The 13,611-nt window shown below is 29.4% G+C and overlaps 3 protein-coding genes across 3 annotated transcripts in view; all 3 read right to left on the bottom strand.

Annotated features, from left to right (window-relative positions):
• Positions 1–146: 146 nt before the first annotated feature.
• LOC105619096 (nardilysin-like) lies at positions 147–5,220 on the bottom strand. The gene is made up of 13 exons (XM_012200628.1): positions 5,123–5,220; positions 4,794–4,929; positions 4,077–4,190; positions 3,801–3,996; positions 3,527–3,732; positions 3,269–3,442; positions 2,836–3,186; positions 2,265–2,749; positions 1,952–2,108; positions 1,649–1,779; positions 1,089–1,464; positions 436–907; positions 147–286 (listed from the first exon to the last, which is right to left on the bottom strand). Exons 1-13 carry the CDS (start codon positions 5,218–5,220, stop codon positions 147–149), a joined length of 3,036 nt encoding a protein of 1,011 aa, XP_012056018.1.
• Positions 5,221–7,628: 2,408 nt separating this feature from the next.
• On the bottom strand, positions 7,629–10,607 carry LOC105619095 (23 kDa integral membrane protein). Its single transcript, XM_012200627.1, has 5 exons — positions 10,521–10,607; positions 9,465–9,662; positions 8,435–8,611; positions 7,965–8,150; positions 7,629–7,712 (listed from the first exon to the last, which is right to left on the bottom strand). Exons 1-5 carry the CDS (start codon positions 10,605–10,607, stop codon positions 7,629–7,631), a joined length of 732 nt encoding a protein of 243 aa, XP_012056017.1.
• A 637-nt stretch (positions 10,608–11,244) lies between these two features.
• Positions 11,245–13,611, bottom strand: part of LOC105619094 (DNA ligase 1) — a 5,750-nt gene continuing 3,383 nt past the window's right edge. Inside the window, exons 10-14 of the mRNA XM_012200626.1 lie at positions 13,170–13,371; positions 12,830–13,036; positions 12,218–12,670; positions 11,754–11,951; positions 11,245–11,418 (exon numbers count right to left, since the gene is read on the bottom strand). Of these exons, the coding sequence (XP_012056016.1) occupies positions 11,245–11,418; positions 11,754–11,951; positions 12,218–12,670; positions 12,830–13,036; positions 13,170–13,371 (1,234 nt within the window). The remainder of the gene's footprint in view (positions 11,419–11,753; positions 11,952–12,217; positions 12,671–12,829; positions 13,037–13,169; positions 13,372–13,611) is intronic.

The following is a 13,611-nucleotide window of genomic DNA, read 5'->3' as shown; positions in this document are numbered from 1 at the left end:
AATTTAAGAAACCGAAAATAATTGATATGGTAAATTAAAATAAGAAATTTGAAAGAGTAATATTTACAATTTTATCAACATTGTACCATTATTGTTTAAATAGCACTTATTAAGCGCTTTAAGGATGACAGGATTATTCTTCTCACTTATAACCTGTAGTAACAACGCAAAGTATTTCTGTAATAGTTTACGTCAGTAATATGATGATCTGTAGCACTATTGTGCCGCGAATCGTCAATTATCAATTCCTTAAGAGAGTACACAGAATGCCTAAGATTCTTTGCATCTACAACAATTAATTTTTGAAATTTTAATTGTCTTAGCAACTTCAATTTAATGTGACAAGAAAGAAATGGAAGGCAAGAACAATATCATAATATAAAAACAAATATTTAGACATTGACCAAAGTTCGATCAGAAAAGTTATCTGCTTACTGACTGCAACTGCCTTCGGTGTTCCTACCACATGTACACTCAATTTTCTGAAACTACTTCCGTCCAGTGTATACATTTCGAAAAATTCTCTCAGCTTATTGATATTTATGTTCTCTATTGCAAGCGCTTCTTTTTCACATCTGTCAAACATGTATTGTCGCTTCATGATCTCATTCCAGTCTCTGTCAACTCTGTTTTTCAGAGTATCGGTATCGTCATGTTGCTTTAAAATTCTCAGCCCTTCTTTGACATCATCTAATTCTTTTTCTGAGAATTGTTCCAACATGATTCGAAACGAATTCAGAAATTCCTCGATCCATTGATCAACATATTCGGTTGTGCATTTATCTGCCTGAGTGTAAACAGTAATAGAATATCCTAAAATTCGTTTGATATCTCTAAGGTCACATGAAGCATAACTGAGCTTTCGTTGATTTCGTAGATGATTCATTAACGGTTCTTTCATTATCATCTAAAAAATGATTATTTAACAGATGAAATTGATTATTTAATAGATGAATATGATGTTCAAATAAAATCAATCATGGTAATCAAAAATGTTATTCACATTTCATTTACTAATAAAAATAAATAAATATAAATTGAAAATTTCATGTATTTAAATATATAAAACAATTTTATTAAATACTTACAAGCATCAGCTCGATTAACACCGATAATTCAATCGAAGCAGAACCGACTTGATAATAATTTGTCACTACTGAATTTACATTAGTTGGATTAATATTTTTCAACTTCAAAAAAGATGTGCCTTGGGGTATCTCATTGACTTCAGTAGGCAACACCTCTTTATTCAAGGAAAAACAATTAATTTTTTTGATAAATTGTTGTATAATACTCATCGTAAAGTCTTTCGTCACATTGCCTTGCACAAGACATTGGATGTATAGATTATTGGTGAAGGATTTTATAAAATCTTGGAAGTCTTCCAACAAATATCTTCGTAAAGCATTGTATTTGTGAACGTGTGTACAGTTGCCACTCTTCAATAACCATAACTCCAAATCCCTGCGAAAAAAATAAGCTACATATATGTTATTAATTGAAAATGATAAGAAATGTAATAAATATATAATTCAATTTATAAAATTAATTGTTATAATTGATGTTCATCACTGTTTTTTTCTACTTGTATAAGAATTTTATAATTATTGCAATTATGCAATAAATAGTGATAATAAATAATTAATACTCGATGAACGTTTCCGGTTCTACAAATTTGTTGTAATGTGCCTTGAGTTGTTGCATTCTCATAATTCTAAGTAAATCCTTTGAAAAAGGGACTAGATCCACCATATAGTTTGCAATAACCATCAACCAGGACTGCAATAGAAATAAAATATTTATGTTTCTCCAAATTTTTACACACACACATACACACACACACACGCGCGCGCGTGTATGTGTATGTATGTATATATATATATATATATACATATATATATATATATATATATATAATTCCGTCAACACACGCTTTTAAACGTATACTTACTGGAAGATTTTCGTCAAATCCGCTTATTTGTATTGTAATACCTGTAGCTTCTTCATTAACATCGATCTTATAACCAAACCCAGCCATTACAGCCGGATGTAATTCTTCGAGCAATAGATATTTTAATACATTGCAGTACATTTGCAGGAGAGCTGCACTAAATTGTTATTAATATAAATTTTGTTTAATAACAAATTAATTTATAAAATCACAACACATAATAATTACAAGTTAGACATTATAATAGGTATATATGAGATCGACAGACATTGCAGTACTACTACAAATATTATATGTTCAAGCTATTATTTACTTTTTTGCTAATCTAGGATTCAGAGCAGAAAAAAGATGTAGATTTATATGACACATCGGCCAATAAAACTTCGGGCGAAACCAAATCTGCGACATACAATCTTCGTGTATTTTTACAGGATACTCCGAAGCTTCTGCTGATATCGATATAGTAGAGAAATTATTGGTAAGAAATTCATTGCGTAATGGTAATTGAAAATCAGGCAATGGCTCGATAGATTTCCAGTGTTCGAGCGATGCTTTTGATAACGCCATATATGTATAATTAATTTTCAATCTCGGATCGTCTATATTTATTTCAAAATCACTGTTGAAAATCATGATATTCGCTGTTTCTGGCATCAAAAAATCCAAACATTTTTGTATAGCTTCTGGATTATACTCGAAATAAATATGCTTTCCAGTTACATAATCACGTGATGGATAGAAATGCATACTCTTACATAAATCGAACACATCATCGTGTTTACTAAAAAATCTAAAAAAACCTTCAAGTATAAGTGGCATATCTTACGTATTTTAATAATATTTCTCTTTTCTATGTATTTATTTATTTCTAAATTAATTATTTACCTAAAATTATTTTTTCCAATCTTATAAATCTCATTATAAGTATTTTCTTGTGGGCCCGTCTTTTTTACTAAATTTATAAAGGAAAATATTGCATCTAGAACGTCTTGCTGATGTTTTATTCCCTCATGAGTGAGTTCTACTGTAATCTCGAATAAGACATACATAGAGTTGTATCCGAAACCATTATCGTTATCACAGTAACCACAGAACACATCAAAGCCCCACATTTTTTTACGTAGATAACTAGCTAAAGAATTATTTCCTTTATGTTCAATAATCCATGAAACATATTTATATGGTTTACTTCTGTACAAATCAAGTATTGAAGGCAAAGCCCATGTTACATGTAGCTGTAAAACACAAGTTATTTTTATATGCATTTGTTCAGCTTGAATACAGCTTTTTTTTAATTTGTGTGTCCAAGTTACATACTTGGCTGATTTCTTGGCTGAAGGGTTTAATATGATACATTTTTTTGAAAGTGTCAGTATTAAATGAAACGCCGTCTTTAAATTCTGTAAAATCATCGGAAGGCAGCCAATTACTTGGTATATTACTAAAGAAGTTTGCGACATATACTTCCAAAGTATCTAGTGATAATCTCGCCTATAAACGGATGTACGTATTATGAATTAATTATGTTTAATAAGAAATCAATTGTTCATTGCAATTTTAACATATTATAGTTACTTGTATAGCTAGCATCATTCTGTGAGCGCTATAATGACGTTTTCTGAATTTGTGCAGCTCTTCGTACAATTTGTCATCATCTATATTACTGTGTAACGTTATTAAATTGCTCCAGAACATCTTATTGGGTGGATGACCGGTTCGAGCAATAAAAGACAATAATTGTTGCTTTGTATTTTTATCACTAGATGAACCCCATCGAAACTCTATGTGAACATGAAATATTTAAAAAACACAAGTTTTAGCAACAGCATTACCATTAGAATTTATTTACCCCTTTGTATGACCTTTCGTTCCCTCTTGATAGCATCTTTTTTCATCAAGGGTCCAATGAAAAATTGAACAAAACGATCGAGAGCTACAAACAAGTGTTTCTCTGAAACATCAAAGTAAAATCTTGTATGCTCGCAATCCGTTGCGCCATCAATAGTGCCACCATGGAGACTGATAAATTCATTAAAACCGTTTTCCTGAAAATACAGTGATATTTAAAGATTTAAACGTATAAATAGTATATTTTATAATAAATTCATTTATTGTATTTTAATACTTTTGGATATTTTTCGGATCCCATGAAAACCATGCGCTGAAGGAAATATGCCAGGCCTGGAACCTCCGGTGGATCACTAAAACTGCCTACTCCCACACATAAGCTACAAAATGCCTGGGTTTAAAAAATATCTATATATTTATACTATTCTTGCGTTGCATATAGAATCTTAATATTATATAATACATTAAACACAAACAGTAGTGGGATGACTCGTGAACAGTTTACACGTTTTGAAACAAATTCATAAAAACTCGTTTATAAATAATAAAGGAATTCACGTTTTGCAAACGAGGTCTCTTTATATAATTAATAATGAGTGCTTGATGAAACAAATCGACACAAGTCGATGTAAGCGTCGTTCTATCATTCTTGACATTTTTGACAGAGAGTGACAAAGATAGAACGACGATTGTGTCGACTTTTACCGACTTATGTCATCAAATGGAAAGCACCCATTATTACGCTTTACTGTGTTCGATGATGCGCTATTAGCGCTATGTTGCGACATTTTATCTTTTCATGTCTCATGAACGATAAAAATAGATCGTCACTACTACACCAATAATGCTTCTGAACGTAATTTTGAAGAGATAGATTATTTTTTATAAGTTTATCTCCGATATTATAATCCCAATAAATTTTTTGTAAAAAAAAAGATTATGTAAAAAAAAATACGCAAAATATATTTTAAAATGCTAATTGTTTTTTTTATACCTTCCATACGTCTGTATTAAGTCGTTTGACTGTAGAACTACCTTCTTCGTAATCTTTATAACTCGTATCGTCATAATTCGCTTTTTCCAATCCAGATATTAACAAAGCTGTTAAACCATTTTGTAGTTTAACGACTCTAAATTTGGAAGATAAAACAAATAACAATAAGATGAAAAAATTCCTGAGGATATAAAAAACATAATTCTTCTTTGTAATAAGATACACATAAGTAACATTTCTCTTAAAAAATTATCATCGCAATAATTAATATGTCTCATGCATATTTCAACAGAAATCGTTTTTTTGTTGAGTCTTCGTCCCAGTCTCACCTATAATCGGCCTTATGATACTCGCCCGATATGTCAGGCGAATTCAGATATTCAACAAGAAATTTATTGCCTTTGGTCGTATGTTTTATTTCTGTCATTATATCGACGTGCAAGAAACCAGAAATTTTGTGAATACAATATGATCCGATCGTAGAATTTTAAATAAGATTTTTATATATTCCAACTTTCTTTCCAGTAGACCGTGTACAGTTTTAATCAATACTCTAGCTGACACTACTTCATACCAGGGAAAATCAAGGGAGGGTGGAGCGGATTCAACCGATAGCTGCCATTTGTTGGAGCGAATAGGAGATATGATTGAAGCGTAATGGAACATTCGATGTTACACACACTAGTATTGTACTGCACTAATATTGTGTGTACGTATATATACGTACATGCATATATGCACATTTGCGGAAGTTGAGTTATAAATGACGAAATCAATCAGAGAAATGTTACCCGCTCCACTCTCCCTTGATTCTCTCTGCTTCATACTATTCTGTCTTAAGGGGATGCTATAGTCTCCTGTTTTACCCACATTTGCACACGGTGAAAAATCTCCAAATTGAATGTACAGATTGCAAAAGTGTTATTACATAAATTAAAGTACGCACAAACAGGACCTCCGCTGCACTCATGAATTCATGAGAAAATCGAAAAAATTACAAAATTCAACAATTCACTTATTTTTAGCTCGCACAGCTATCACCTCAGGTATATATTTGCTTGATATAAGAGTTTTAGAGTCCATATGTTAAAAATAAGCATGTAGCAGAAGTCGCATTATTGGAACGAACGATATCGAGTTTACAGAATTAAGATTGAAGGTCTAGAAGAAAAGTATCTTCACTGTGTAGAAAATACGTGCATAGGGATGCTTTATGAAGACTGGGAATGTCAACAGAGCTGAAATTCCGTGTTGCAATAGTTGCACGATCTTGTGATAGATGGTGTTAGCATAATTATGGTGTTAGATAAGGACAAATATATGTGTTTGAGTAAGACAGAATTATGATAATATATTATATATATATTATAATATATATATAATATAATGTAAAAAATAAATGAAGATGTCAATATTATTATCGAATTTGGAATTAAAAAAGTGTATTATCGACTTCGATCAAGTTCGGTAATCAGTTTGACATTCCCTTGATCAATACGGAAGTCATATACATACATTGTAATAGAGTGGAAATAGAAATAAGCAGAGTCGTATCCAATATTCGAAAAATCAGAATTTCGGATTCATCAATGAACACACGAATCCATTTCTCTCTATTTCAATTCCCGAAACTTTAATTTTTACCATGTATTTTGATATAATCAAATTATTGATATATTAATATATATTAATATATATTAATATATATTATTAATGTATAAAATTAAGAAATTAATTAAAAATTACTTAAAATCAAATTTCAAATTGTTGTTTTGTCTATTCTAATATAATATCTTTTCCATGTTAAATATATAACAGAAAATTAAACTATTAATTAATACTAATACTATTACTAATACTATTAATTTATATTCATCAAATAGTATCATTAAATTAATAAAAATTTGGTCAAAATCCTTTTTTAATAACAAAAAAACAGATGAAAGTTTACAATAGATTCACATAATATTAACTATATGTACAAGAAAAAAAAGAAAAAAAGGAAAAACGATAAAGAACAGCAAGAATTAATAAAAAATGAGATGATGCAGAAATTGTAAATATAGCTATTTTACAATAATGATTAAAATCACTTGAGGCTTGATTTAATTACGTTTTATTTGTTTATTATTCTTTTCTATTTATCAATATACTATCGCGATAATTTTTACATTGAATATCAAAGACAATATCTCATTTTTAGCAATTATTATTTATAATTATTGGTATTCAATAATTATTAAGCAATTCATTTATGTATTCTCTTTGTTTTTTCATGTAAATCTCTTTTAAAGATAACTTCTAAAAATATCTATTAAATTATAAATATCTACAAATTATGCAAGAAAATAGAAACGATGTACAAAATTATAAAAATGTTAATAGGAGAGCAACCTGAATGTGCTGAATACTCGATTAAAATGAAACGCATGAATATTTATCGTAAGTCAATGATAATTAAAATATAATTTAACTTTTTACAAAGCAATGACAAAGACCATGTAAACCATTTCGTATTAAACTTAAATACAACTTTAGATTCAAAAGAATTCATTTCTAAAATTCATTTCAATTCATTTTAATACAATTTAAAAAAAATCAAATTCCTATTTTTTGAAATTGAAAGCTCCAAAAATTAAAAGTTACAAGCGCAAAAACTACTTATTCCTGATGTATTTCTGATTTATCATTCTTTATAGATTATGCACTCGTAAAATTCACAGTTTATAACTTTCTATATAAAATCATAATTATAATAAACTAATTATAATTATAAGAGACTAAATATAATTATTTTATTATAATCTATCACTATTGCATCATTATAACTGATGTTTAACGCTTAACATAAGGACTTATAGACTCATCTTCTTTCTTGATAGCTTGCACAAGCGTCAGCGACAGCACTGCTATGATTACCTGCAATTATCATTTATAATTAGACGAAAGATAGACGAAAAGTAATAGGAAACAATAAAAATTGTTATTTATTAAATATAATGAAAGAAAGCTAGAGAGAAAGAGAGAGAGAGAGAGAGAGAGAGAGAGAGAGAGAAGAAATTACAATTAATAAAATTACAAATAATAAAATTAGTCAAATTACAAATTTTCAAAACGTTTAGTTCTTAAAGAATAATAAAGAAAAAGAAAAGAAAAGGTTTCGTCTCTTACATGAAGCATACACAACGCCATCGCCATACCGGCAAGCCATCCTGATCTCGCCTCTAGAAACCAGGACAATTCTTCTACGCAACCATGATGGAAAGCATTCCCAGTGACAGTGTCCCGGCATTCGGTGGGCAATGGTTTACGCATCTGTGTGTAATCTCTTGGTCCGTCAGCTCCGCAGCATCCGACCTAACGCATTCGTCAAAAATAGATACACATAATCGTACTCTTATGAAAATAAAAATCGGAGCGTAAATCGGATGTAATGGAAGGCGAAAATTGGAACAATGTAAAAGAAGCATTTATGCTTCTTTCACATTTTGATGTTTCAATTTTCACTTTCTAGAAGTTTCGTTTACGCTTTTGTTACTCTCCCATTACATTCGATTTACGCTCCGGTTTTTATTTTCATCAGAGTAATAAATAAAGACGCTCTTTTTTTCTTCTGATAGAAGAGCTCAACGTTTACTTACAGTTTCCTGGATTACTCGCAGAATGAAGCTCGCCGTTTCATGATGGGAATTACTGATAAGACTGTACATGGACCGTTCGATGATAGGCTGAATCTTACTGTCGTACGTTGAATAATCAAGAATGACTGCCGCTCCGGTTAAACAACAAATGAAGCTGAACGCTTGCAGACCCACATGCTGAAATTAATTATAAAAGTTTTTTCATACAAATTTCTATTACATTTTTTACAATAGCGAGAAAATTATTATTAAATAGTTCCCAAAAAAATTGTTTATAGAACATTGAAAATAAATATTTAAATTAAAAGTTAAATGAGGATCGAGAGGGAATATACTTTAAAGAAAGTCTTAAAAATTCTGTTATCTTAATATCTTAATTTGTAGGAAACATTTTTTAAACAATATATGTCATTAATAAGTAATTGAATTAAATAATCAAAGATTATTAAGAAGGATTAATTTACGGCAAAAATGAAAATTAAAAGACCTTTATTTTTTCTGAGATATATATATACTAATTTATCATTTGCAAAAATCAAATTCTTAAGTATTTTGCAAATTTCTTTGCAGTTGTATCTGCAAAGTATCTTTATAAGTATATCTACAAAATGTATTTGTAATTTTCTCCAAAATGCTCCAAAATTTTGATGAAAAATTTTCTTTTAATTTTCGTACGAATTAAAACATTATTCAGAAATATTCGTAAAATTTATATCTTTTCTTAGAATTTTTCATATGCGAATTCTGAGATTTTTCATCTCATAATTTTTAAAAAATATTTTGAAATTTTTTAAATTTTATAATATTTTATCAGAAATTATACAAAACAATCTTAGAAATCATACGATATTTCATAATTAACATATATGAAAATTTCTGAGAAAAGATGTAGATTTTTTGAGAAGTGTTCCAATTCGTATAAAAAATGTGAGAAAGTTATAAACTTATATAGAAATTTTGAAAAATTATATAAAAAATTCTAAAAGAAAAATTTTCAGAAAATGCTAAGCCAATTAATAAGCGTTCTTACAACATATAAAGTCATGATGTGTTCCATAAGCGCGGCAGCGCAGCCGATGAAAGCAATGGCCATGACAAGCACCGAGGTAGCGATTAGCAAGTAAATTCCGATATAGAACTCGTACATGTTCAAAAACTCCACCCACTCCTCGAACATCGGCTCGAACCGCATCCAAATTGACAGTCCGAACATTGCGCATCCCACGATCTTTCGCCAAATGACAAGAACTTTGTTAATTGTACGATAAATAAGGGTGTAGCAACAATAATTCTTTCAACGAAAAATCTCTCAAACTTCTTATATTAATCATAACAGCGGAATAAAATTATATTTTTTAAAGACTATTAAATTGATTGTAAAATTTATTAATGAAACAAATGATGCTTAAATAAAGATTGTTCTTCTCTTAAAAAATAATATGAATTAAAGTTTTATAAATCGCTTGGATATTTAATTTTATAAACTGCTCATTCAATCTTCATGAATTCTATTGTTATTTAAAATTATCAATAAAAAATTTATATGTCAAATTTATTTATAATATATGAAAACAATAATTTATAATCGTGAAGCATTATTTTTTCTCCAATTTTTTAATTTGACTTTAATTTCTTCTTGTAACAAAATTAAATATAATCTATCCTTTAAAGAATTTTTCATCATTGAGAAATAAAATTAGATAGTTTCAAAAGATAACAAAATTATTTAATATATTAATCTGTGTTTTATACATATATCTAAAAGAATGTAATTTATTACGAAGACAAATTTTCATTAAAGGAAAACATTCGATCCTTCTATCGAGTACGAATAGAAAGGGATTCATGGATGTTTTATGAAACAAATTCTCAATTTAGAAAACTGTTACATCCATTATTATTACAAAAGTCTTGCTTCCTTTTTTCGATTCACAATTATTATCTAATACAAACTGCTTTCATTCACTCTTTTTCATTCGTACATTTTTTTCAATTAATACCTAAAATAAATCGTAATATTATTTCATTATCACGATATAATTTCACAAGTCAATGTAATTATCGCGATAAAACCACGCACACCCACCCATATTATTGCGTTTAAACAGAAAATCGTGAACTTAATGCAGCCGATCCGCTTCTCGAGAGTCGGTCCGGAACTCTTGGCGACCATCTCCTTACGTCCTGCGGAAGATATCCTCCGTCGCGAATTCACGTAAAGAAGACGACTATTTCGGTGTGACGCGACAAGAATGTAATTAGTCAATCTAGAACGTCGACAGGTACCAGAATATCATCACCTAACGTTCCGACGGTTTATCACTAGCAAATATAAGATAAGTGGATAAGAGCGTCCTAGATAAAGATATAACGCATAAGGTGAATCATTTCATTCACGATATGTGTAACAGTAAATTATTAGTATGATTATTATTAATCAGGTAAGTATTACCATGATATCCATTTCATTGTTCTTTTAATTTCTTCTAAACATTTAAATCTCCATCAAAAAGTCATGTACGTTGTGAATGTAAATGAAATAAAAATCAGAAATCACATATTATTAAATTTACGATAAAGAAATTGAAATTAAACTCTTTGAAAATCTTTATTATAATCAAATTCTCAAAATTACTGATACATAAATTGTTGTTAATATATAATACTTTAAATTGTAAAGAGAAATTACATAGTTTATATGCTATATCAGATATATATTTATTTTATTACACAATATTCCTTACAAAATTAACGATTACATAAAATATAAGACATACTGGATTAATTTGTGCATCGCGAAATAAAAAAAATTAATAGAAATCTTCCTCCGTGGCTTTCGATACTGGAGTTTTATTTTTTATCTGTTCTTGATTATTGTACATATTTGCCACGTCTTGAGCGGAAGTGGCCTGCTCGCAGGTCTTATCCTCGCGGATCCTGATAAATCGCGGAAACCTTAAAGATATTCCCTTTTCCGGATCAACCTGAACAAAACAAAGATAAAATATACATATAAAATCCGTTTCTTTGAATTAAAAAAATATTTATTGAATTAAAAATTTCAAAAAAATTAATTGCAGGAACATGTTCTCTATTATCTCTATTTAATTAACCGATAGAAAAAACATACAGCATATTCCATGTATGTAATGTACGCATAATGCAAACTATTCGATGCAAATAAAAGATTTCCGAAAACGAAATAAATTATTGTCATGCAATATGAATTTGTTTTAGCGTAATTACGGTGAATTATATTTTTATTATATTTTTATGAATATTCGTAATTTACTCGTCTTTGAAAACCTAGGAAACTTACTATTCCGATAGCCGCTCTGTGTACAGGTGAGAGGGAGAGATCGGCACATTTGATCTCCCAAACTTGAACTGGCTCAAACCAATGATCCGGCTCATGGCTGCTATCGAAGCGATAATACGATTTGGCCTGTGATACAATGTGATCTTTGAAGAATTTGGTATGATTTTCGAGATCATCTTCCTTGAATCCCGTACCGATCTGTTTACGAAGAAATAATATGTATATCAATAGTAATAGTATCAAGCAAAAGAAAAATATAATGATAGAAACTTATATATAATGATAGTAGAAAATATATGATAGTAGAAGCTTAATTATAAAAATCACCAAATGCTTTATATATTTAAAAAAAATATCTTAATAAAAATATTATACATAGAAATATCTATATATAGACCAAATTTCCAATAATTATACATCTCTGTTTACTTTCACAAAGTCAAAGAAATATTTCAAAGACATACCTTACAAATGCTCTGATACTCTTCATTTTCCAGATCATAACAAGCTAAGAGGAAACCACCATAAGTGCCGGTCCTCTTTCCTTTGCCGATATAACCACCGATTACAACTACATCGAGCGTATCACCGACACCATCTAAATAGTCCTTTTTCAGCTTCAGCCAGTTTCTCGATCGCTTCGCGATTTCATAGGTCGCCTCCTTTTCCAACGTCTTTACCATTAAACCTTCGCAATTTCCCTTCACAGATTCGTCCAAAAAAACTTCCACCTCTTCCATCGTCGAGGCATCTAAATTATTAGCGAATTTCCATTCACCTTCCACTTCCTTGAAATGCTGTTTCAACAACTCACGACGTTTCATGAACGGTTCCTTCACCAATGGCTCATCATTTAGATATAACAGATCAAACATAAACACACATACTTGTACTTTAATATCCTCCTCATTAGCATCCTAAGAACAAAAATAGAACATTACTGTAGAAATTGTCATCACTATAATCTTAATAACAATTACAGTCATTTAGTGACAATAAAATTATGTGTAATAATCAAAATAATTAAATCAATCAAAATAATTAAAATTATAAATAATAACATCTGTAATTACTACCTTTCGCTTTCTTGTACTGAGTATTTGGAACGGTAAGATTTGTTTCTTCTCGCTATCCCAAGCGACCGCCTCGCAATCCAATATACAATTCTTCACCTCATCACCGCGACTATTCTTGAATCGCTTAATGATATCTGGATATTTGGTAGTATTGTCCTCCTGATTTCTACTGTATATTTTTATTTGATCATCGTCCACAACATGTATCTGCCGAATTGTAATTTTTTAAACGACTTGAATCTAAATTACTAAGTTCTCAGTGAATTTTCAAGTTCTATGTGCAATAAAATATTTTCTATCATACTATAAAATTTTCAAAGTTACATGTGTGAATAAGAACCTGAGCTCTTTCCCCATCATATTTCCATTCACAAGTAAATTTCAAACCCTCAAATCGCATTAGAACTTCTTGAACACCTTTAGTAGGATGTGCTAACATAGGTTTCAAGGGTATTCCAGGAGTAAGTTTGCATTTGTTCGGCAAGGTATTAATTCCATCTTCCAGCAAAACAGGAATTATAAGATTATAATTCGGACATTCACTGCAAAAAAGATATAAGATTAGCGAAAAGAAAGAGAAACTTAATTGAATATTAATCTTATTTTTAAATTAAGAAATAAAATTTCTAATAAAATTTCTAATAAAATATTTATTTTAATAAAATTATGAGATACAATTATTTTAAATATAATTAAGTATTTACATTTTATATACATTTTGTTTAATTATATATATATATATATATATATATATATATATAAGTACTGACGACGACGACACG

The sequence above is a fragment of the Atta cephalotes genome, assembly GCF_000143395.1.
Source record: "Atta cephalotes unplaced genomic scaffold scaffold00019, whole genome shotgun sequence".
Classification (NCBI taxonomy): domain Eukaryota; kingdom Metazoa; phylum Arthropoda; class Insecta; order Hymenoptera; family Formicidae; genus Atta; species Atta cephalotes.
The sequence above is the reverse complement of the archived record's forward strand: the minus strand, read 5'-3'. Positions and strand labels throughout refer to the sequence as shown.

What these genes read in the sequence shown, in the direction of transcription:
- LOC105619096 (XM_012200628.1), bottom strand. Translation starts at nt 5,220, where the DNA reads ATGACAGAAATAAAACATACGACCAAAGGCAATAAATTTCTTGTTGAA. An exon ending in TATCATAAGGCCGATTATAG is followed by an intron (nt 4,930 to 5,122) that starts GTGAGACTGGGA and finishes TTCCAAATTTAG; the next exon opens with AGTCGTTAAACTACAAAATG. An exon ending in GATCCGAAAAATATCCAAAA is followed by an intron (nt 3,997 to 4,076) that starts GTATTAAAATAC and finishes CTGTATTTTCAG; the next exon opens with GAAAACGGTTTTAATGAATT.
- LOC105619095 (XM_012200627.1), bottom strand. Translation starts at nt 10,607, where the DNA reads ATGGTCGCCAAGAGTTCCGGACCGACTCTCGAGAAGCGGATCGGCTGC. An exon ending in GTTTAAACGCAATAATATGG is followed by an intron (nt 9,663 to 10,520) that starts GTGGGTGTGCGT and finishes ATTTGGCGAAAG; the next exon opens with ATCGTGGGATGCGCAATGTT. An exon ending in TGCGAGTAATCCAGGAAACT is followed by an intron (nt 8,151 to 8,434) that starts GTAAGTAAACGT and finishes CGAATGCGTTAG; the next exon opens with GTCGGATGCTGCGGAGCTGA.